General features: G+C 42.6%; 1 protein-coding gene across 1 annotated transcript in view; it reads right to left on the minus strand.

The window, feature by feature from the left end:
- The window catches only part of Gabrg3 (gamma-aminobutyric acid type A receptor subunit gamma3), a 642,783-nt gene extending 621,619 nt beyond the window's left edge, over positions 1 to 21,164 (minus strand). The window contains exons 1-2 of the mRNA XM_060367236.1: positions 20,660 to 21,164; positions 15,388 to 15,536 (exon numbers count right to left, since the gene is read on the minus strand). Coding sequence (XP_060223219.1) covers positions 15,388 to 15,536; positions 20,660 to 20,712 — 202 coding nt within the window. The 5' untranslated portion in view covers positions 20,713 to 21,164. The remainder of the gene's footprint in view (positions 1 to 15,387; positions 15,537 to 20,659) is intronic.
- Between the last annotated feature and the right edge of the window lie 4,786 nt (positions 21,165 to 25,950).

A 25,950-nucleotide genomic window follows, 5' to 3' on the forward strand; every position in this document is an offset into this window, starting at 1 on the left:
CACAGCTAGGGAAAAGCAAAAGCATAGCCATCACTGGCATTTACATGCCTCACTTGAAAACCAGGCAGAAATAGATGAAAAACTGGCAAGTAGGCTGCTGAGATAGTATAAAGCATCTTACCCAACTGCTCTAATTTTTACTGTGCTTATTTTTCCTATTGTCCTTGTGCAGCCCTGAAATGTCCTTTGTCCCCAAGCCCACCCTCCGGTGGGGCTTGCGATACAGCAGAGGGCTATTCTACAGATTCAGTTTTCACAGTCCTTTCATCGTCCCAGCGATGCACGCTGTTGGGAGCCACAAGATCCCCAAGCAACCTAAACAGACGTCACAACAACTTAGTAAAGTGGTTTTCTAAAGTGGGGATGGAAGCTAGGGCCTCCCACATGCCAGCAAAGTGCTCTGCCACCGAGCTACACCCACCTTTCACACAGACTATCACTGTCTCTGGATGATTTCTGATACCAATGCAAAGGAAGTGCTTTAAATGGCTGTGGCACTGCTTAGGTTTTAAAGAGTTATTTTTAACACCTCTGCATGCACACTATAAACACAGGGTTGTTTGTTTGTTTGTTTGTTTTTAAATCTTTGCTCTGTAATCAGTAGATTCTGCACACACAGAATTCAAACATTCAGAACTAGGCTGTCCTATGCTGGAGACACAACTCATATCCCAAACTCGGGAAGCTACAAGTGGTAGATCAGAAAAGAAATAGCCAGAAAGACTATCCAGGAAGAAAAGAAAGGAGACTAAGAAAACAGCACAGTGTCTTAAAACCAACCATTAGAAATCCATAACTTTCACTTTAGCTGCATTAGAGAGCTTCTACCTCTTCTGAGGTCAGAAACCCAGACCATAGCCCCATGGGAACTACAGGAATCTTGGATATGGAAGTCAGTGCATGAACCCTAGTAAGAGCCATCACTACCAGGATCCAGGTAAGCTTCCTTGCTCTGAAAACCAATTCCAACAAAGACAAATAAGTCAATGTTTCTCATGCTTGCCTGAGCTCAGAATCCACAAACTTCTCATGAGTGTAAGAGTGCATAATGAGGAAGGAAGCAGTCATCCAAAGAACTGCAGGAATGCTGGGATTGCTGAGAGTTCAACGAAATTACTCCAGAGCACATAAAACCCGCTTCCAATGTAATAAACCCAAAACACAAAAAAATCGCTTCTGACAAAATCACCCCAGAACAGAAAAATTCGCTTCCAACGAAATGACTCCTGAGCGAATAAAACGAGCTTCCAACGAAATCCAGAACAGAAAAAATTCCTTTCCAAAGAAATCACCCCAGAAACCAAAAAATAAGCTTCTAACGAAATGACCTGAGAGCACATAAAACCTGCTCCAACGAATTCACACACGAACACAAAAAACACAGCTGCCTAGGAAGCTGGGATCTAGCTGCAGGCCTAACTCTGTCCCTGGAGAGCAAGGAACTTCCTCTCTATATGCAGCCTTGTTTGTCTCCTGGAGGAGAGTGGCTGGCTGACCACTCTCAATGAGCAGAACAGTCAGCTGCAAGAGGAGTGTTACACTGAGAGAAGCATTCTATAGTAGGAGCTACCACCTTGTGCCAGGGCAGAAGGAGGGTGTAGGAAAATGTAAACGAAATACACTGTCTTCTATCACAAGGCTAATGGAACAAAGGAACAGGCTATCTGTCAAAAGTCCCAACCCAAGTCAGAATTCTTTCTAAGATCAAAATGTGTGTTCAAGGTTACACTCTGCTCAAGGTTACACTCTGCTCAAGGTTGCGTGCTGTTCTCAAAAGTTGCACTTTACTCATGAACTACACTACTTTAAGTCAGGCAATCATGAAAAAGAAATGGGACCTAGCTCTGCCCATTCAGGATGAGGCGTAGAGGCCCTTTTGTGTCAGGAATAGATGTCTATTGGGATCCTTGCTAAGTTTGTTTCTCTGCCTTATTTGGCAGAGCTGTGGACCTTTCTGCAGAAATAAAACTTTTATATCTTACAGAAATTCTTGGGACTGTATGGTCATTTTCTAGAGACCCTAGGCCCATATCTTTTTTTAATTTTTCAGTTAGAATGAAACTGTATCATTCCCTCTTTCCTGTTCTTCTTTCCAACCTTCCTGTGTTTGTGTGTACCCTCTGTGCTCCCTCTTGACCTCATACTCTTTTTTTTTTCATTTACTTTTTTTTTATTTTATTTTTTTTTATCAGTTACATTTTATTAACTCTGTATTTGCAGACCTCATACTCTTTTTGTTATTGTTTACACACACACACACACAAGCAGGCATGCACAATATACTCAATCCATTTAGTGTTACATGAATGTTTGTGACTTGGGCCTGCACACTTTGTATTGGATAACCAACTAAGGTGCTGATCCCTGAAAAAAGACTTTCTCCCACTCTCAGCAATCCCAGCATTCCTGCAGTTCTTTGCCCATGGATAAGGGCCCATGAGATTTCCTCCTTCCATATTAGCATGTTTACTAATATTGTCCCTTCTTCCAGGCTTGTTTAGACAGCCATGTCGTTGCGTTTTCATGAGTGAAACCTCCCTTCCATTTCCAGGAGACATAATCTCACAACAGCTTTCCTGGTCCTCAGGCTCTTACAATCTGTCCACTCCCTCTCCCATGATGTTCCCTGAGCCTTAAGAGCAGGACTTATGTTGTGGATGGAGCTGAGTACCCCATGATCACATTTTCTCTGAATTTTGACAAACTGTGGTTTTCAGTAATGTTTTTTTGTCTATTGAAAAAAAGAAGTTTCATTAGTGAGGACTGGTATGTAATGGCAAGTATTTAAAATGCGGGTAGGAATTATGCTGGTTTAGTAAAGTCGTACATTCTTTAATTATATTCATGACCTCAACATGGTAGTTGGCTAGGTTTACTGTACCAGGAATGGTTTATCTCCTTCTGGGTGGCTCTTAAGTCCAATAGGAGAGCTGAGATACGAGTGTCACCATTATGCCATTACGGTTATCATACCATAGCCATGTAGCACTGTTGATTATGTCTCCCCTTGGAAACCTGCACAATACTTTCCAATAGCATGAAAACTAGTCCTCAAGTCAGATTCAGGTTGGATCTTTTAGGTCTTGTGCCCAAATGTTATTGTCTTCAGCAATATGGACTTGCATTTAACCTCTGGGAAGCAAACGAGGGGCAACAGCAACAGCCTGCATTGTTTGAGGAGTCTCTTGAGTTCAAGAGACTTGACCTACAACTTAAAAGGTGGTTTCTCATACCTGGCCTTGCGGTTATGTTAGACAGTATGGCTCTTGGGGAGCATTAGCAGCCCAAGTGAAGTGATTTCACTTAATATGATTATATGCATTTTATGCAATTTTAGAGAAACAAATAATAAAATCCCTTATGACTTTTTCAGAAATTCCTATCCTTTTGTAGCAACCTTTCTCACTGCTTGACAGTTAGATCCCCAGCTTGTTTTACCCACTTCTCCCTTCAAATTATTTCTATCTGCCATTCCTCTCTCTAGAGTTCCTTCTGTCACCCATGGTACCTTTTTCCTTTCTTGGTTTCTGCAGTTACTCCATGCTGTACCTAAAGATTTCAAGCTAGGAATTGTAGCCAAGAGAGAACATGCTGCATTTGTCTTTCTGGGTTTGGATTACCTTACTTGATGCAGTATTTTATAGTTCTGTATATTTACCTTAAGATTTAATTTTTCTTCACAGCTGAATAGCATTTCACAGTATATATGTACCAAATTTTCATTATCTATTCATCAGCTGAAGAACATTTATGTTGTTTCAATTTTCTAGCTGTTGTGAATTGAGCAGCAATGAAAATGGCCGAGCAGCAGGATATCAAGTCTTTTGTGCATATGTCATGGAGTGGTGTGTCTAGGTTATGTGATAACTTTATTTTTGGCTTTGTGAGAATTCTCTACAAGGATTTCCATAGTGACTGCCCCAGTTTTTAATTCCATCCACTGTAAATGAGAGTTCCCTTTTTCCCACATTCCCACCAGTATTTGCTATCAGTTGTTCTCTTGATCTTGCCATTCCGACTGGGAAAAGATGAAATCTCAAATTTGTTTTAATTTGGTTTGTCTGATTGCTAAGGATGGTGTACACTTTTTGAAACACTCCTCAGCCATTTTAATTTCTTCACTTGAGAACTCTCTGTTCAGATACATAACCCCGATTTTGAATGGACCATTTGTTTTTTTTTTTTTTTGACTCCTTATTTTTTTATTTATTTATGCATTGTGGATATTTGTTCAGACATAATTCTTAAAGGGAATCAGCATAGGTCTGGTTCCAGCCCATATAGGGCACACAGCCTGGCAGGGTGACAGATGGAAAAAGAGAGAGAGAGAGAGAGAGAGAGAGAGAGAGAGAGAGAGAGAGAGAAAATCAACCACAAGCACCTGTACTGAGTGTTGTGAAAGTGGCTGGAGAATGTGTATGGGAAACCCAGGCCCAACGAGAGCTCTGGGAAGGTGTTCCCAAAGAAGGAGCTTGGATCCGAATCTCAAAGCTGTTAACTTGTACAGAGGTGGCAGTGGAAATTAGCAAAGACTGGACAACTGCAGGGGAAAGCACAGATAGAAAACATTTTACAGACTGAAGTTTGAACAGCAGGACAGGCAGGGCTGGATGTAAGGCAAAGGGCAGAGAAGGCAGGTTGCTGTCAGACGCTGGTTCCCACTGAACCAAGGACAGGTGCCCAGATGTCTCCTCTGCCTCTACAAAGTCTCACACTAATGCACACACACCCTGTCAGACTTCATCTTCCTTGTGGTGGTGAACTATGTGCCATTCACTTCTCTCTGTCTGTTCCCTGTATAACATATATTCCAGGACAAAAAGGATTGTGATATGGGCCACTGAGGAATCTCCAAAGATAACAACAGAGCCAGGTGCCTTGTGGGTCTCAGGAATATTTTAAGAAATGAACTAAGGAATTCAGAAAAAACAAAAACAAAAACAAAAAAACTGTCCTCACAAAGTAAATACCTACTCTGGAGATCCTCATCTGAGAAGAGAAACTTGAATTCTTACTACTGGTGGGGTGAATTAGCACAGCCCTGTGGAAATCAGTATAGAAGCTTCTGAAAAACTAGAAAAGGAATTCATGTTTGATCCACCTATGCCACTCCCGCATGCACACCCAAAAGACTAGATATTCCACTGAGATACATGTACATCTGTGTTTACTGGTGCCTTATTCACAGTATCAGTGAAATGGGCTCATCCTGGATGTCCACCAATAGATAATGGATAAGAAAAAACAATGCTTCTACACAACAACTTTTTTTCAGCTGTAAAGAAAAATGAATCTATAACCTTTGCACAGAAATAGATGGAACTACATACAGAGCATGTTAAGTGAAAAAGACCAGAGTTGCTGCATTAGTTACTTTTCTACTGCTTTGATGAAACACCATGACCAAGGCAACTTATAGAAGGGAGGGTTTATTTGGGGTTTACTGTTCCAGAGGGATAAAATGTCCAGCTGGAGCAGCAAGATTAAAGCTCACATCCTAAACCACAAGCAGAAAGCAGAGGGGGCATACTTCAAACAGTGCATGGTTTTGAAACCTAAAAGCCTGCCTCCAGTGACACACTTATGTCCTCCAGTAAGGCTATTCCCCCTAAGAGCACCATCAACTGGGAATCAAGTGTTCGAATTCTTAGACTATGAAGGGTATCTCATTCAAACTATCACACTCAGAAAGACAAGAATCTAAGATGAATATATGTATGAATGAAAATAAAACAGTGTCTCTGAGGAAGGAAGCACCAGCTGTAGTTGGGAAGAGAAGAGAGGGTGAGAGGGGAGGATTATGATGGAAGCACATTGCGTGTGTGTGAAAAACAGTGAACCCCATAATTCCATACAAATAATATATAATAATAAAAACCTTATATACATATGTTTACCATGTTCTTAGTAAGAACAACAGCAAAAAAGCTAACCATAGGACTCCTTATTATAGATACATGTGCCTGTGAGACACTGATATTTTTGTTCTTGGTAATGGTCTTCCTTCTTTAATTTTATTTCCATATATTTATCTATTTAAACTCTTGTCCATGTCTCTATTTACTTGTGGAACCCAGGCTTAACCCATGTGCAGTTAGAGATGGAAGCAATTCCTCACCTGCTCCCAGTAATGACCAGTGACAATAGCTACTAACAAGCCACTTAATCAGCAACAGGCTTTGAACTAAGTGCCTTTTCCTGAATTTTCTTACTCAGTTCCAACAATGACATACCAGAAAGCACTGTTTCCACCACCCCCTCACTCTACAAAGCACCAGAGGCCACCCAATAAGACAGGAATAGCCAAGAGCTGGAAGCTGGAGACAGATGGATGCTGCTTCTTTGGAGCATCACTGGCATGTATCAGCCCTTTTCTTTCCTGGCACCCAGACAATCAGGATTACATCAGGGGTGGACAGCTCCACCTGGGGTAGAAGCTCCAACTAATCCATGTTCTCACTGCTCTCAGTTATGGAATGCTTTAAAGAACAGCAGAAAATGCTTTGTCCCCAAATGCACACCAATATAGGCCAGATCTGCACTATGAAACAAGTCTCAATAAGTTTCACAGGGGACTCGAGTATGTAAGTAGCATCTCTGACCACAGTGCAGTTAAATTATAAATCAAGACCAGCGAGATGCCTAGAATCATCTCAAATATTTGGAAAATGAAGGTAACACATCTGAATAGCCAAGAGGTACATTTGAAATCAAGTAGAAAGAACTTTATGACTATAATGAAAGAAATACATAGAACTAGAAGGAGTACTGATAGAGGAAAACTCAGGAGAATATCGTGAGGCTGGAAACTAAAATTAGAAAAGGGATCAAGTTAATAACTTCAACATCTCTCCTAAGAAACTAAAAAATAAAGCAAATTAACCCCCCCAAATAAATAGAAGAATTGCAATAGTGTAAAAACAGCAAGCTAGAAAACTGATGTAACATATAGTCCACCCTTTCAAGGTACAGCCCTGGCTTTTATATTCTGAAACAGTATCTAGGCAGTTCTGACACCATGCCAGGCTGTGAACTGCTGCACTAATTCTCCTTTAGAATACCCTGGACATTCAGTGCTCTAGTTCAGCAGGGCGAGTGTATAACTAGTTCCTCAAATGTGGCGGTCCTCCACCACCTATACCCAAAGGTGCAGTCTTACAGCAGGAGGAGTTGCAAGGAACCCTGAACCATATATTAGAGCCACAATGAAGAGAAGCAGTCAAAAGCAGGGACCTGAGACTAAGACAAAGCAGTCAGCTGGAGCAGCTGCCTTAGAGGACTTTCTGCTGGCACTCAGAAACCATGCTGGAAGGAAAGCCACAACAGTGTGGGTCTGGAGAAAGTGGACGTGAGACACCTGCCATTTTGCATTGGCTGGCAGAAGCCTGTGACAACCTTTACTCTTGGGTGCAGACTTAATTATGCCACTTAGAAACAGAAGCCTACTGGGGTCTCTTCCAAGTGTCTGTTGGTAAGCAGGAGAAACGCCCATCATCTGAGACTGGAGTCCTTCTCACTCAAACGTGCTAATCCAGATGCAGCTATTTTGCTCAATTCCTGAAGTAGTAATGAATAAACATAAGAAACAAATCATTTTTATTCTATGAACTGAACTGATTATTCAAATGAGGTCCAGGCACAAGATTATATTTAGGAACATGTGACTTGAGTAATTTACCAAATCATATTTTTAAGAAACACTAAATTGCTTATACAAAGAGGCTTCCTTTACACATTTCCTATAAGAAAAGCACACATCCTAGCCCACATTATTAATAAACTTAACTTCTAGATGGCACTAATGTAGCCCTGTCTTACACAGAAGCTTGCAGCAGGTCCTAACTGCTCGGGAATGCGCGAAGAACCTTTCCCTCAAACAGGAGGAATACTCCACAAGGGTAACCTGCCACAATGCACAAGGGAGACTTAACCTGGCTGCTCTGGGATGTCTAATTAGTCTCTCAGGAGATGACAGGTATAATTTCTCCGCCAAATTTATTCTCCACCTCCCTTATGCATTTGAATTAAATTTGTGGGAGAATCAGTTAACTAACTCTACAGTAATAGCTCTCACTTCAAGCACAGCAATTAAGAATGTCTGTTTCCTCTCCTCCTACATCTGTTCTGAGACTGGAGTGAATACATTTGAATTATTTTCTGGATATACAGTAATTGCTGGGAAGAGACAGCATGGCCATTGGTACAGTAGGCTGTGGATTATAGGAAAGGTTTATTCTTGCTAAGTCCAGGCGAAACTGACAGGGTTATTTGGGGGGTTAAAATAAGACACTACTTAAACTTGGTCATGCAACTTCCTGGAGAAGTTAGATTGTGAACCAATAGGGCACAGTGGGCTGAGGGACCTACTTCCAACTTCCTCTTCCTTCACAACAGGAAGGACACTTTGATATTCATTTTTCAATTCCTTTAGACTCGCACAGTGTCTGCTTTCTTCCCCCTCTTAATTATTGACTTTGAACTGGAGATCAAATCCAGAGCCCCAGGTACTTTGGGCATGGATTCTACTTCTGTATCACACATCCAGTCTCTCCTATTTTTCTTCAGATATGAGAATGATAAGGGTGATGCCAGTGGTCTCTACCAATTAAAAAAATTATAATCCCTGAGTTCTCTATGAAGCCTTTCTTAGACATTTCGAATTCTCTCAAAACGGTGTATTCCCATCTGGTGCTGTCAACAGAGTGGTGTGGAACATGGCATACAGGACCAGTGAAAGAAAGGATTGTAGTTCTCCTTGCTTCTCCCTCCTAACACACTCTCCTTGCTGAGAACTCACCTCTGTGGCTACTGGGTCTCAGACATTTTATCTAAGGCAGCTCAAGGGTTCTTAGAAATTCTCACTGAAGGAACCAAAGAGGCACATGAAAAGAATTTCTTAAAAAATGTATGTCACTCATACATGAGATTTAAATTTTTAATCTTATCTATGGAATCTGAGAGTAAAATAGCAGCAAAAAGCAGAGGCTGGGGAGAAGATGAACAGATGAGGGAGTGGCCATTGGAAATTGAGTTAGTAGAAGAGGGAAGTATCTGTTCTACTATCCATGTTAGTGAGAACAGACAAGCACTATGCTGTGTGTTTCAAATTTTCACGAGAATGGATGTTCAAAGTTTTCAACATAAAACTTATCAATGTTTGAGTAAAAAGACATAATTAACTTGACTTGAACATCCAAACAGTCATACAGGTATTGAAACACCCATAAATATGAAAAGCATTGGTGTATGGCAGGGTATCCAGGGAGGGCATTACTGTATCTGCCCTATTCCCTGGGTTACTGCAATGATATACCCTACTCTTCATTCACCCACCCAGCTGCCTTTCATACCACATTTGGAAATCGTAATGCAGTTGGGAAGACATACTTTGGAAAAGTCAGAGAGAGATAGGCAAATGCCTGCAGAAGGGGAATACAGCAGTGAACTGTCTCTCCATGGTTCTGCCCAATAAAAGATTAAGTGTGCCTATGGTCATCGCCACCCATTGATTATGTCATCACAGCCAATGAAAAACAAAACATACCTTTGTCTTTCTCAACACAACTGTAATAGTATTGGCTCTATAGATAAGACTGTGGACTGTCTTCTTAATAATCCATACTCTAAGACATGTTCAAGCTGCTTGAAATCCTTAAGATAAATTTGCTTCTGTCATTTTCTCCCTTTCTACAACTATTTTGTTTGAAAGTTTAGCTTTCTGTGGCCTTTCTCATCCAACAAGGCAAGATCTACTTCCCAGACAATGGCCTCCGATGTGGCCCCAGATTGACAGAGGACAAGGCTTTCGCATTACTTAAAATGATGGATGGTTACTAAGAGACTTAGAATTTAATACAGAGAACAGCAATGGACTATTGATGTAAATACAATAATCACAATTTATGATATAGGAAGTGATCAAAGGATGCTGCAGTATGACCAGATCTTCATCCATCTCTTTATCACTGACAACAAAGCTGGGAAGAGTTCAGCATGTAGCCAGATGTTGGAGCTGTGGATAGACTGCAGACCCTGAGAGGCAGAACGGTACACACATGTATCTATAGTTTAGAAGTGGAACTGTCCTGTAAAGAAAACACCCACTTTCAGCTATGATCTGTAGAAAGTGTGTGATAATGCTACAAGGAGGGCATCATACAGCCTGCCATAAGATGAATGCTATTAAAAAAAAAAAACCCTCAGGGGAGAGATGCTTGATCCACTGGCAGGTGAGGATTCTGAAGGAAAGATCCTCTCAGGAGGTAAGATTAGAGATTGGAGGAAGTGTAACTGAGCTCAGTACAGAAGCAGGACGGCACAGCTAAGGGAGCAGCAGAATCCAAATAAAGAAGCCAGGTGAGATGGTGTCCCCGAATAAATGACACGGGGTGCAATAGAAGTACTAAAGCAGGGAGCAGGTAAGGGCATATATTTTTGTGTATTTGCCAAGGTCTCAAACTTCACCTTAGAAGCAGAGCAAAATTTTCAAGATTTTTCAATCCAACAGGTTTAATATATTTGGTGGGAATGCCTGTATCTCCTCTCCAAAGCTACTTGGAGATCCTGCCCATTCCTTCACCACCAGCACAGTGTAAGTATGGGCTGGTCTATATTACTCTCCAGCTGGCCAGGGCAGGGCTTTGTGCAGAGAGCACAGAATGCACTGAGAGACTAGGAGGATTAAGGGAAAAGTGCCTGAGTCAACTGAGTACTCCATTAAGCTAATAGCAAAGGCGTCTGTGGCATCCATTTGATATACAGGGCATAGCAATGGCTATCACAGGTAAAGTACACTAAACTTGAACAGAGTCATGACAACAGGAAAGTAATTATGAGAAACTGCCCTTTAAAGCAGAGCCCCTCTAATGCAGGAAAGAAAATACATATGCAGGATATTTCCAGGACAGCTGCTCTTGGGCAGTTAACCCTGCTGTAGCTGAGTATCAAGCAAGCTGCTGGAGTTTTCTAATCAGGTGCTGTTTAGTATTCAGCTGAGAGAGGAAGATGGAAAAGCATTTCAGGGATGGTGGCTTTTATCAGAACACTGTACTGCCCAAGGTCCAGGGAAAAGCCACAACAGAGCTGCAGACTCTGAAACAACAGAGGAGCATCCTGCATTGAGACTTTGCACTCCACAGTTCTGTGAAATCTCTTATAGTCCAAAAGCACAAGGCTTCTCTCCGGTGAAGAATTCACAGCTCTTTATGTACACAGCAGGAAACCTTCCCTAACCCACAACCTCCTGCTGTGGTTCCAGTTGCCTGTGGTCAGCCACAATCCAAAACTAGGTGAATACAGCACAGTAAGATATTTTGAGAGTGTGTTTACATAATGGGCATCACAATATGTTGTTACCATTTTGCTATTTTATTAGCTATTATTGTAAATTTCTAAAGGTTCTTTATTAATTAAACTCTACCATAGTTTATCATGGATCCCCTATAGGACATGGTATAATATATATTTTCAGGCATCCAATGGAGGGTCTTGAAACATAATTCCCATGGATAAAAAGGGAGCTATTGTAAACTGTAGAAGTGACCTTTGCTTGACTATTGCACTGATTGGACCTTTCTGTTTCCCATTCATGGTGTGTGTGTGTGTGTGTGTGTGTGTGTGTGTGTGTGCGTGTGTGTGACTGTATGTCTGTGTGTATGTGTACATGTGGTGTGGTATGTGTGTATGTGTGTGTGTTGTATGGTATGTGTGTGGTGTTTGTGAGTGTGTGTATCGTGTGTGTATATGTGTGCGTGTGTGTGAGTGTGTGTCATGTGTGTGAGAGTGTCTATGAATGGTGTGCTGTGTGTGTGAGTGTGTGTGGTATGTGTGTTTGTGTGTGTATAAGGATGTGTCTATGAGTGTGTGTGTGAAAGAAAGAGTGTGAGTTTGTTTATTTTAATACGTTGCCTCACACTTTCTGTGAATAACACAGTGATACCTGACCTTCAGGAGGGCCACAGAGGTCTGGGTTAAAAGCTAAGCGTGCAGACCTTCTGCCTCAAAAATCTTCTCAACCCAGAGAATACAGTGCCATGATGGAGGATAGCAGCTAGATAGAACTTTCCCAGAAGAGCAAGTTTGTCTTGTCCTGACGAGCACTGAGAAAGACAGTAAAATCTTAGTTATCTCTTTCCGTAGGAACCCATATTGTGATATGTTTGTCACACTACTGACTTTTCAAATGGCGAAAATGGGAAGACTGGGTGAAAACTGAATGAACAAAATGTGTACCATGGTAACTCACACCTAGTTTATGATGAAGAAATTTTTTTTTATTGTTTGAGAATTTCATACATGCATGTATGTTTATATCCAATCCATGCCCGTCTCTTTCCAATTCCTATCCCTTAATCACTTTCTACTTCATGTGTTCTATTTTAAGCGACTAATTGTACTCAGTATTGCTGGAATGTGCATTGGGACAAGGCACGTGGAGTGTGAGTAGCCTCTGAGGAACCACAGTCCCAGAGAACACTGACTCTCCTTTCCTAGTGTCAACGAGCAATTCCAGCAGCTCCTCAGTAAGGAGTGAAAGCTAATGTACCCCTCCTCTCATCCACACCAGGATTTTAGCTGCCTCGAAAGTGTGCAGGGCTTCTGCATACAGTCATGGCCGCTGTGAGTTCGTGCATGTGCTGACCTTATCATATCAGTAGTCACCCACTACCTCTGGCTCATGCAGTCTTTCCATCCCCTCTTCTGTGATGCTCCCCGAGCCTTGGGGGTGGCTGTGACAATAATCTTCCATTTAGAGCTGAGCACTCTATATTCTCTTACTCTGTGGACACTGACCAGTTGTGCCTCTGTGTTAATTGTTATCTACTACAAAAAGAAACTTCTCTAACGACATGACAGACTACTCTGAGTATGAAAATGAGTACTTTCAGGGCAGTTCATTGCTATATCGGCTTAGCAGAATAACAGTATTACATTCTTCCCTAAGGTCTATGACCTACATGGTTACAGGTTCTCTCCTAGGGTCTTAGTTACTCTCCTATTGCTATGATAAAACACCATGACCAAGGCAACATATAAAATAAAGTGTTCCTTTGGCTTATGGTTTCAGAGAGCTAGATTGCACGATGGCAAAGGAACAACTGAGATCTTATATCTTGATTCACAACCACAAAGCATAGAGAGCTAAAGCAAATATGGCATGAGTCTTAAATTTCAAGGCTGCTCCAAGTGACATACTATCTCCAGCAAGGCTCCATCTCCTAAACCTCCTCCAACAAGCACCACCAAGAGACCAAGTATTCAAACATATGAGCCTATAGGGACCATTCTCACTCAAACCCACCCGATGACATAACCAATCATGGGTTTCAGGCCCAGTTAACAGTACCAGGCATGAGCTCCAACTTGTTTTAAATTTAAAGTTTATAAAACTCCAACTTGGTTTTTTTCCAATCCGAAAGTTGTTGGTTACTATATAATACCTGTTCTGCTAGTACACACATGGTCATATCTTGCTACTGTATGGGTCACTACTGTAGACCCCGGGCTTGATATACATATTCATTAATTTTCTTCTTTGGCAACATGCATAGAACACTCCATCTCTATGAAATCTAGCCAGTAGGGATGAAGCTTCTAGCTGTGGACCAGCTTGATTTTCCCGTGCTCTATGGCAGAAATAGGTGTAGTCTACATCAATAGTCTTACCATCACATTCTGAAGGGAAACCAAGAGCAAGGTCAGTATCTTACAATGCTTGGTGGAAGTTCTAGGGAGCCCTACTGATAAACAAGCAGAAAAGAGATGACGGTGACTGGCAAGAGGCTTGGTATTTGATAGCCTGTGATGTCCAGAAGAGGCAAAATCCCCATTAGAGGGTAAAACCACTCACTCTCCATCTATTTTAGGGAGTTTCTTCAGTAGTAAGTTTCTATATGGCATTTTCAAATGTCTTCAGTGTTACTGATCCTTCCCATGTTCCCTCCTGCTAGTCTGTCCTCTGATCTTCCACATCATTTAGTTCTTCCAAGTTCATTATTCTCTTGCCCCCTTTATACCTTTATACCTTCCCTTTAAAATGCCCCTTCAGCACCACTGGGGTTGCTTATTAGTTTCCTGAACTCTGTAAGTCCAATTTGACACACTGATCTAAAGATTCATAGCTATCATCCACGTATGAACGAGAATGAGGTGCTTGTCTCCCTGAATCTGGATTACTTAGGATGAACATCTCTAGCTCATTTTTTTATCTAAAATTTTCATAATTTCATTTTTCACACATGAATAATATTAAATGTGACATATTTCATTATTCATCGGTTGCTAGACTTCTAGGCAGTTTTTATTCCTTGGCTATTGTAAATAGAGGATCAATAAATATGGATAAGCAGGCATCTGTATAGAGCCCTTTGTGTATAAACCCAAAAGTTTATATACAGCTGGATCATGTAGTAGATCTATTTTCCATCTTTTTGAGAAACCTCCATGCTGATCCCCACACCGTTTAAACCAGTCAGTACTCACACTAACAGGAAGCAAGTGCTTCTGTTTCCTATATTCAGGGCAGCATTTGTTATCATTTTGTTTTTGGTTTTGTCTCTAGGTATTCTAACTTCAGCACACTGAAGAAATATTTTTAAAGCTGGATGGAAGTTGGAGAGTCGTGTTATTTCTCATTGTTACCTACAAAATTAAGTGAGACAAGGGTCTTTGACATGACCTGTCCAGTATCACACCTATAAATGGATACACACCTTTAAATTCTCCTTCATTAATCACAAAGACTTTGTAATCCCATGCCAGTTAGATCAAAGGTAATTTTAGATCCTGCTATGGATAAACTGTGGTTCTGGACTTAGAAAACTGGAGCGATTTTGGGCGAAGGTCACGTGACAGGTGACAAGCTGCTGAGCACCATATCAAACAGAGGCTTGTGAAAAGAGTTCTAAAGAAGCTCCATAAAGGGAGAGCCAATAAATCAGATCCCATCAATATTAAACTGTTCCCTATGAAAGATTCTGTGGCGAGAGTGAAGACAAGCTACAGATCCGGCAGACAGTGAAGAACAAGTAAGGAGCTCTCAACCTCAGCAGTAAAGAGGTGAATTAAAGCTCAACAATCCAGCTTGTAAAACAGGAAATAGCATGGACAGCCATTTTCATGAAGGGAGGATGCTGATGAAATCTAAACACTGGCAGCAAGTACAATACACTAACTGAGAAACTGTAATTAAAACCCCAAGGATATGACATGGAATACAGAACCACATTTGGCAATCACTTTGCTGTCAGTCACTTAAAACTGTGGCAAATACAGGAGACCTTACTGCATTATCTTAGCAACTCTGAATTTGCAATTATCTAATATAAAAATTTTAAATGCACATATTTTTAAAGCATCTTTTATATTGGAATAACAAATAGTACTCACTTCCAATGTCCGGTCTCAGCTTTTTGTCATATTCTCTCAGCAGTTTATTGAGAATCAGCGTCACATCAGTGTCTTGTGATTTGGGTGCCAAGACCCATTTCTGGTTTGATGGGGACTCTTCATTCTCATCTTCTTCCACCCTCCTGGACCTGCAGTTAAAACATAATGTGGCATATAAGTTGCAAGAGCTCCAGAGAATTATTTAAATTTGCTTATTCTGTGTACTAGTAAAATGAATAGGAAGTCTTCAGTATCCTTTGCCTAGTCATACATGCTACCTGTAAAACTAAAAGAAGAAAAGTGAAAATTAGGAAACATTCCATGGGAAGAATGCAATTGCTGTAAGCAGAACAGCACTGGCTCAGTTAAAGTAGAGACAGGCCAATGGGTTAAAAAAAATAGCCAAATTGACCAGCAGAAAATAAGTAACTTTTACCAACCTGTCAAAGTCAGACACCCTTTAGAGTACATTGTAGTGTTTGCTTCTAAGTCCTGGCAGCAAGACTGGGGGAAGAGGAAGTAGCTTTTACAGAATGAGCTCATTGAAAATAGCCCATTCTGATTGTGCCTTCCACATGGCCTGGACTTTGGGGGATAAATGTGTGGACATTATGGGGTGGCCTGCTTTGCTTGTACTCAGCATGAGGGACAGGCAGGAGATGTGCTAGTTGATGACAACAGAATGTCCTCAGGCAATTACACACCTTGATCACTAAAACTGGTTCATTTCTTTCTCAGCAGGCTTTAAGAATCAAATATTTTCTAGTATGTCTTCAACACTCAGAGCTTTTAATTCCAGTGAGGGCTTAGACATCTCTGACCTCTGTCCTGCTCTGGTAAATAGCACAGGCCCCTCTGTAGAGTGGTCCATGCTTTCAGGACCTCTAATGAGGGGAAACCTCAAGACAACATCCAGTTCACTCAGTGAGTGAGGCTTGAAAAGAAAAGAGTCTTCTTTCTACCTTGAAGCAATATTTCCATACAGGTGGGATGCTACTGAACCTTAGAAGAGCTTAAGAAACAGAACTCCTGTCTCATTTTGTCTCTGTGTGTGCCTTGATGTTACTTTTCTAAAAAGAGGGAGGGAGGAAATATACTGAGAGGGATTTGTCCTGACTGGACCAAAGCTCATTTCTGTTCTGATTTCTGGACAGGAGTCAAATGTCAGCTCCACACCAAGTTGCTTTGTCCTCAGGCATGTCAGTTTCTTGACGTTATCAGGGAATCAGTGAAAAGTATAATCATTTTAAAATTCAGTCCTTCATCTTCACTCAAATCTTCAGAGTCATATGTAAATGTATATGTACATGTCCATTCTTACTGGCCATCATTCTTTTGTAAGTGTCAACAAGCTATGGCTAACAAGAGCAGTGGTCCAGCAGTCAAAACCCAAATTCACGTACTGGTTTCTCTTCTTTATTGAAGACTGGTCCCAGGACTTCCAGAACACTGAAGATGGTGAAGTCTACACACAAAATGATGCTCTATTTACACATAACATTCACAAATGCTTCTAATCATTCCCATGTGACTAGTTATGCAAATGGTTATTATAAAGTATCCATTAGGAATGAGGGCAAGAAAAAGCCTGGACATGTTCAGTACTATTTTTTTCAAACAACAGCTTCTTTTTTTTTTCCTTTTTTTATTATTATTTATTACAATTTATTCAATTTGTATCCCAGCTGTGGTGCCCTCCCTCATCACTTCCCAATCCCACCCTCCCTCCCTCTTCTCCCCCTATGCCTTTCCCTTAGTCCACTGATAGGGGAGGTCCTCCTCCCCTTCTATCTGACCCTAGCCTATCAGGTCTCCCAGAAATGGTTGCATTTCTTCCTCTGTAGCCTGGCAAGACCTCCCAGGGGGAGATGATCAGAGAGCCTGCCACTGAGTTCATGCCAGAGACAGCCCCTGCTCCCCTTATTAGGGATCTCACTTGGAGATTGAGTCTATGGACTACATCTGAGCAGGGGTTTTAGGTCCTCTCCAGCATGGCCTTGGGCAGAATACATGGAATTTTATGAAAGAAGAGGGAGATAACCCAACCAAGAACAACAGCTGCTTTGAACTGCAAATGTGGAAGGAGTGGACATGAAAGGACAGCTATCCAGTTATGTGAAAGATGTTGATAACGAGTCTTGTAGAATAGTTTTTTGCAATTAACCTTTTCCTAAACTTACCTTAAGCTTAATTTTATTTCATGAATACCTACTATCTAAATAAGCCACCCACAGACTCCAAAACACTTTCGGATTTTACTTAAGCTGAATATTCCCCACCAACAGGAATTTATGATATGTGGTACATCCTCTACCCAATAACGGTAATGCACTTCACTACCTGCAAAACCACATTTGCACAAAAGATGTTATAGAATGTAAATGTTCACATATTTCATGTAATTAGAAGCTCTATCAGGAATGTTAATTGTATCACCTTGAAAAAGCAAAACATCACAAGAATGAGTAGCGTGAATCACCTGGACGGCTGATAGCCACACAGTGCCTTTAGGACCTAACAAATTATCCAAGAATATAAGATACTTGGGGACTGTGGAAATGGGTAGGTAGATCCGTCCAGAGAAATCAGGCCTGCCCAGTCTGTCCCGCGCTACATGCCTTTCCTGTCCTCCCGCTCTCTTCTTCCTCTGGTCTCTTCTCCTGCCCTCCACTCCATCACTGCAGAAGCAGTAGGTCTGCAGCCCCACGGTCTTCGCTGCCCCCACAGTCACCTGTGCAGAGGCAGCACACTTGCTCCTCCGTCAACTATACTCCTATGCTCCTCACAGTCCCTGAAAGCTAGCTACTTCAAGGGCAGATATTTAAAGGAGTCTCATTCTCCCTCTAGTGGTGAGAGGCATTGCCTGAAATTGCATAAGCTTCCTGAGAGGTTGGAGCAGGTGGAGTGCTGAGGATAAGGGCCGGGAGAGCAGGCATGTTCTCTCCTTCTCCTCTGTGGAACCTCGGCTCTGTAGCTGGTACAGGGTACCTCAGTGGCCCTGGCTCCTCAGCTGCCAGGACTGTGCCTCTCCCAGTCCAGAATATGAACCCTTACCCTAAACTGTGCCCTGAGAAAAGCCGATTTCACCTCAGGGGACCCGCAAGCAGGTGGATAAATTGGAATTTCCCTTCTCTTCAAAATTCTATGTGGGTTATATATAACATTCTGAGCATTCCGTTGCTTGTACTGCTGGATCCCAAACAGCATTGCTGCAATTAGCTTTTCCTTAAAAATGAAGCAAACGCATGCTCAGTCCACAGACATTAGCTCCATTCCTTATACCTTCTCTCCATCAGAATGGCAGATAATGTCCAAAGGAGTTTTCAATATTAGAAAGTACTCCTGAACCCTGAAAATCAGTAAGCATCTTCAAAGAATCGAAAAGAGGCACAGCATTTCCCTGTACAATAAGCTCAGCCATGAGTGTCAGGGGTAGGGGAGGCACCCCGGTGACAGGCACCCTCATTGCAGAGCCACAGGGTATCCATCCTGTCAGAACCTATCTGGAAAGCATCCATACCAGCAAGGCATCGTGAATGCTGAACAGAATATTCTCACAACTAACAATAGATTGAAAGGTGGATGGACCATTCAATTATCTTACATTTGTAAAAACACATTAAAAAACCAAACACCTCTTCAAAAGTGAGACATATAGCAATAAAATAAGTACAAAATGTGTTTTTTTTTAAAAAACTGATATGCAATCATAATTACCAAGACTAGAAACTCAGGACCTATTAACATTAGTACATGTACCTTGGGTGGAAAGAAAAGATCAGGAATCTCAAGAGATTTTGTTTGCTTGGGAATCTGCAGAAACCAGACTGCTCCATCTTCCCCGAGAGCACATAGAATGATGAGGGAAGCTGGCAACTTTCCTTCTAGAACTCTAACTATCTCTAAATCAAAACAACTGATCGAACCCTGAACTGCAAGTCAGGTTTTTGAGTTGGTGGCTATAGCAAGGGACATGCTGATGTGACTGCAGCCTTATTGATTTTCTGGTGGTGTCTGCTTCTAAACCGAGACCTCTCCAGGCACAATCCCCTTCAAAACATACTTTTCCATTGTACTTCCTAACTCCCTCCCTGGGCAAGAAGAAACTTTGGTGGAGATGTCTCAAGATCCTCTGCTTCCTGAGTGAGTGTTCAAGTCCCCAATGTCAATTCAGCAAGGACAAGCCCTGAGGAATAGAGGCAGGGCTTTCTTCCTTAGGGTGAGGACCTTAGTTAGCTGGAGTAAGAATTTTGGAAGCCCTCTCTTAGTTTTGGGGAGTTATTAGGGTGACTTCCTAGTTTTGATATTTCACAAATATGAATGAAATTGAAAGCCTGTGACAACTATGGACTTGTGAACCCCAGGGAGAGCTGCTTTCTAATTTGTTTTCTGATCCAGGTAATTGAGAAATGTCAAAACAAGTGTGTTCTGGGAATGGGATGTCCTCCAATTCCTAGCATGAGAACAGGGAAAACAGTGAGGGATTTTCAAAGCTCAGGGTAGTCTGCAAGCTCTAACCAGAGCACCAGTGTGGGAGATGGAATTAAACCATGTCAGCATCTCTAGTTGTGTTTATGGCAACAGGCTTTAACCCTTCTAGTACCGCAGTCCTTCTCACGAGCCCTTGTACGTCTTTGGAGTGCTTCTGAGTTTCTGTTAGCTGACTAGTGTTGGTTTCGGGTATTCACAGTGAGGTAATTTCTTACAGCTTAAAGAAGAAGCTTCCATGTGAACCCCAACATGACTCTTTTATATAGACAGGTGGTATAGGACCTAGACGAGAAGCAGGGCTCTTCCTGACCACTGGCCCCAGCCCCCTCCACTTGCCTCCCGCCAATTACCTCTTCTGTAATCTATATAGGATGGTTGAGAAAACAGAATTCCTGGATCCGGAGGTTTCCTTTCAGTGATGGAATGCATAGAATGTTAATTCAAGTGAGAAAAAAAAAAAAAAAAAAAAAAAACCCTTGGATAACTGATGAGAAGAAAGATAAGGCCACTGTCTGTCTCATTACTTTGATTTCCCAATTCCCTTAAGACCACTAAATCCTAAAATTACCGAACAGTCCCCACACACACCCTGTTGGATAGGGCTGCTGTGGACCTGGAGAGGGGGTCTGGTCCTAGGGGAGACCTACAGGTGAGGTGCAGGAACCGTCCCTCTCTTGCAGCCCAGTTGAGGGCGCGCACCAGGGACCGGCGGCCGGCAGACGGCGCCCCCCGCAGCCCTCTCGCCCCCGCTGGCCTCGGGAAACGCCTGGGAGCCACTTACCGAGCGTGCAAGCCCGAGAACAGGCAAAGGAGAAGCAGCAGCTTCGCAGCCATGGCGCTCCGAGCTCGGGTCCGAGGCCTCTGCTAAGCTCGACTTTCCGGGAACGCGGGCCTGATCTCCACCGGCTCCGGTGCCTAGGCTGCCACGGGCTGCAGCGCCTCGGGTTCGGCGGGCGGGGACGGACAGGTGTCTGCTCCCAGCGGCGCGCCTCCGACGGTCCGGCTCCGCCGGGCGCCAGCGAGATGCGAGGCGTCCACGCCGGGGAGCTCTCGGTGCGAGGAGATGGGGGAGTGGGGGAGCGGCAGGTGGCCGGACGCCCTCCTCCTGCAGCCCGAGGCCGGCCAGCCGCCCACCGCCCGGGACCGGCTCAGGGCTCTCTTGGGGCCGCTGCGCTCCAACAAGGGGCGGGAGGGAGGTCGAGGCTGCTTCGGAGGTGCCCACCAGCCGCGGTGGGGAGGAGTTTCCCCAATTAACACTTGGCAACGCCAAGGGAAGGCAGCGAGGTTTGAATGGACTTGGAGTTGGAGGTCGGGAAGGGGGCGGGGCTGGGGGTTGGGAAGGAGAGCTTGGGGATCCCGCAGGGAGGCGCAGAAAGGGCCTGGGGACTGGCCCGTGTCATAGATGGAGTCATGTGCACTGATAGTTTTACTGCAGCGAACCCACCCTGGATGTCCCCCGTGCCGTGTGCTTTCTCTTAGGGAAGCCATTGCAAGTAGATGGTTTGCCAAAAGGCGATCTTCTCCAGGGTGGTGTCCGCTTACCTGAACTCCCCCTGGTGCTTCTAACTGTGGCTTGCTGGGGAAGTCCCAGCAATGTGCCCTTTTCTCGGAAAAGAGAGACTAAAACATATCAGTAATTAGTAGAAGTGAAATGGTTAAGTCCAAGGAGAAGGCTCCAGAGCCAGAAAGCAAGGGACCCTCTGTTGGGTAGAACTGATGTTATTTTCATGTTCCAAATTGAAATTTGCCTGTTTTTATTTGTATGATCATTTAGAAAGCTAATCTTCAACACAAATGAGAATTTTACTTTCCTAATTAAAAAAAAAAATACTGTTTCAACTACTATTCACAGAAACATGACAGTTTTGTTATGACTGGCTGCTGTAAGGTACTGTCCTTGCAGCCAGCCTGCCAACATCATTCTAAATAGCTATGCCTGCTTTCAGGAATCCATCAAGATTGGGCTTGTCTGCGCATCTCTGGCTTTCCTTCAGAGAAGAGTTTGTCATTGGACCCTCACCTGATTCCCAGCCACTTCTCCCAGCCATTTGTATGACAATTCTCCATAGTCTGTCCACAGTCTGGGCATTGGGGAAGGAAGTGCTAGAATATATAGAAAACTCGGAGAAGCAAGTGAGGAAGTCATTAACCATGTTCAATGAAGATTTTGCTCTTCTGTTGTTTCATGTTGACCCAAGATCCTAGGGAACCTCTTACCCATCTTCTGTAGGTACAGCCAATAAACTGCACTGTGTAGAGGTGAATTTTGCTTTACTGTTAGGACCTAGTAGGAGGGTCAACATTTTTCCTATCTCTCCAAGAAAAGAAAGTTTAGGAACTCTGATAGTTGTGTTTTGTTGTTGTTGTTGTTGTTGTTGTTTTGTTTATAAAATACAGAGAGAAGCAGGTTGAAGCTCTTGAGAATTCTCTCCTCTGTCTCTGGACTGGAGACTGTTCTTGGTAACAGTATTGCTCTTAACTGAGGACTGTGTAGCCTTGGTTAATAAGAGGCCATTGCCTTCTTCCTGCCTCACCCAGCTCACCCCAACCAGGACCTTTTCTATCCTCCTTCTTTGCTTGCAGTTATGTAAGTAAAAATGCTTGTGTTCTGTGGAGATTCCTAATAGCCAACACCTCCCTCCTTCTTCAAGATTCTACCAAATTCTTTTATCCATCTCTAATATCTGTACCTTACAAGGGAACACTTCAAAAACCAGTCAAAAGATATTGCAGAATTATCTTGAGTCTCTATACAAATGCAGTCATGTCTCAAATTTCCACTCTGAAGTCTGGTTCCAGGATCCCTGGGAATGTTAACTCTTTCATAGAAAATGGATTAAGATTTTCATAAACCTCCTGTATGGTTTAAGCCATCTCTAGATTACTTGTAATGCCTACTATGTATAAATGTCATGTAAATAGTTGCTATAATTGTTTATGGAATAAAAGAAATGCCTCTTGTACAGACACTTATTTTTTTTAAGACAATATTTTTCATTCAAGTTGGTTTTCATTGAAGGAGGGCTACCTGCATGTCGTCACAACATAGGTTCTAAAAATATTCTGCATGAAAACTGAAAGCAAACATAGCAGTCCTTTTATGCTTCCATTTTTGACATAGTCACAGGAACTTAGGTGAAAATAATGTCAGGCATGGTTCCATGGGAGACAGGAGTCAGTGTGACTGAGCCATTCAAATTCTCACAGCACAGTTTCCCTGCACAACTAGAGAAAAACCCCCAAGAGGTTAAATACTGGCCTCAAGGCTCGGGTCCTGGCAGTCACCCTTAGTCACTGTGTCTCTTTGAACATGAAGGTGGGCAGACATCATTGCAAAGCTGTATTCTCACCACTTATTTTTATTTTATATTTTTGGATGTAAGTTGTTTACGATCTATTTTACAGTGCAGACAGACCGGCATTTGGATGGCTTTGTAAAATGTCAGCATGATGAGCAGTGTCCTGGGATTACATGTCTGTATTTATCGCAACCTGTCAGTGGAAGGCACGTGTACCTTTGCACAGCCCCATGCTGGTGGAGCTTATTCTTTTCTTCCCTACATAGGCTTGAAGTCCTATTATTATGAATGAGTGTGACCTGACCTCTTCTAAAGTTTGGATGGTTTTCTCCACTTATTAGACACAATGGACCTGCTTGATGGAGTTGAATATTTTACTTTAGAAAGCCTCGTAGTACAGCCTTGGGAAAATATTTTATGCGAAATGAGGCAGGAGGGATGAGATATTCAAAGCAAGCTTTCTGAACATAAGTATGAAAGCAAAATGCAAGGTCAAGAATCTTCAAAGCACCAGCTGTTACCCTTTGATTTTCCTCCTTTGCCTAAGCTGAGCAAGCTTGGGCACTTTGCAGAGCATGCATGCTGCACTGTATACCCTCCGTGCTGGCCAACCTTTCCATCTTCAGCGCATGAGAGACTTAACAGCTCCATTTGGGTGGGCAAAATTCTCTTTCCCTTCCTCAGCAAGAAAATAAATAGTAAAGGAAAAAGAAAATTCTGAAAAAAGGCAATGCTTCATCCTAAGGCATAGGGATTGAGAGACCATCTGCATAACCAAATTGACAGTGCACATGTTCAGGCTTTTACGTTGTTTGGGGGAAGACCTGGCTGTTTCTGGTGCGGCTTGCAGGGCTAGTGACGGCTCCTCTAGGCAGGAGGTGGGAACGTCTGGGAGGCGGAGAGCTGGCTGCCGTAACTTGGAGTTCCTCTTGTGGCTTCTTGGAGAAATACCTCTCAGGATTCCCCGTGCAGCCTCACTTCACCTCCTACCAGTGCCAGGAAGCAAAGCCAGCCTGATATTCTGGGTATCTAGACCACATCACCAGCTCATCTTTGTGGCTTTGTGGCTTTCAGAGGTTTAGTTTTAAACAAAATCTCTCTTGTTCCACAAATTATACTTTTAAATTGCATTGTGATGCTTCACACTTTATGAACAAATGTTCAACTCAGTCAAAAAATTATTCATGAGGATAAGATTTACATGAGGAAATGCACTAATCCTTACAGCATACTTTGGTGGCCTTTTAACACACATTTACACCATAAGTATAAAAGTGCTACCTGCCCAGTGCCTGAGATTCAGTCCATCACTGTCTGGCCTGCTTTTTCACCTGACGTTCAACAACCGGGAAACATGTTCATTTATGACCTCTCATTTAGTACCTGGTGAGTATGCCCATGTTGCTGAAGGTTCAACAGTCAGTCATGATCTTTATCACTAAAAATAGTATTAGTTGGCTATGATAATATTCTATCCTTTATTTACAAGGATGAAGGACACTCTTGTGACTGTCCTCTAATGCTCATTTCTCTTGGTTATTTGACTCAGATAGACTCTCCAGGCCAAAAAAAAAAAAAGAAAAAGCATTTTTTCGGGCCACCACTCACGTCAGTTTTTAAGAAATGTGACCTTGTTATTCTTATTTTTATAATTTTAACTCTTATCGAAGATGACTGGCCCAACCTGACACTCACCCTAAGGGAGACAGCCAACCCCTGACACTATTAATGATACTCTGCTATGCCTGCAGATGGGAGCCTAACACAGCTGTCCTCTGAGTGGCTCCACCCAGCAGCTGATGGAAACAGATGCACAGACTCACAACCAAACACTGGGTCGAGTGGAGGGATCTTGTGAAGAGTTGGAGTAAAGATAGAAGGACCCAGAGGGGGCTCCACAAAAAGACCAACAAAGCCAACTAACCAGGAAAAAGGGGGCCTGTGGAGATTGAAGCGCCAACCAAGGACCATGCATGGACTGGACCTAGGCCCCCTACACTGCTGTAGTGCATGGGCAGCTCAGTCCTTATTTAGAATCCCTAGTAAGGGGACCAGAATCTGTCTCTGACATGGACTCTGTTGCCTGCTTTTCAATCACTTTTCCCTGGTAGAGCTACCTTGCCAGGCCTCAGGGGAAAAGGATATGTTCAGTCCTAATTCGACTTGATATGCTGGGCTGGGTGACAGACAGGACCTCCCCTTCTCTGAGAAGTAGGGAAGACAGATAGGGAAAACAGGGAAGGAAGGTGAACTGGGGGGAAAGGAGGGAGGGTGCCATGACTGGGATGCCAAGTGAATAAATAAAAATTAAAATACAAAATAAAAACAACAGCAAAAGAAAATAGATTTTATACTGTATATTCTGATCATAGTTCTCCTCTTCTAACTCATCTCCCAGATACTTCCCACTTTCCCAAAGACCCAAACCCACAGCCATTATTCTTTCTCTCATTACAATACAAACAGACATCTAAAAAATAACAAAATAAAAACAAACCAAAATGGGATAAAAAAAAAAAAAAAAAAAAACAGGAAAAAATAGCCAAGAAAAAGCACAAGGAACACATGTAGACACACACAGAGGCACACAATTTCTTCAAACACACACAAAAAAAACTATAAAAATACAAAATCAGATGAATGGATTAAAGAAAAAATGTGGTACACAATTAAACATTAGGCAGAGGTCAGGGAATCCCATAAAAGAGGGGAAGGATGGAGTGTAGGAGACAGCATGGTTCTGACCTAGGTCCTCTGCACATATGTTACTGTT

Source organism: Meriones unguiculatus, chromosome 14, assembly GCF_030254825.1.
Source record: "Meriones unguiculatus strain TT.TT164.6M chromosome 14, Bangor_MerUng_6.1, whole genome shotgun sequence".
Taxonomy (NCBI): domain Eukaryota; kingdom Metazoa; phylum Chordata; class Mammalia; order Rodentia; family Muridae; genus Meriones; species Meriones unguiculatus.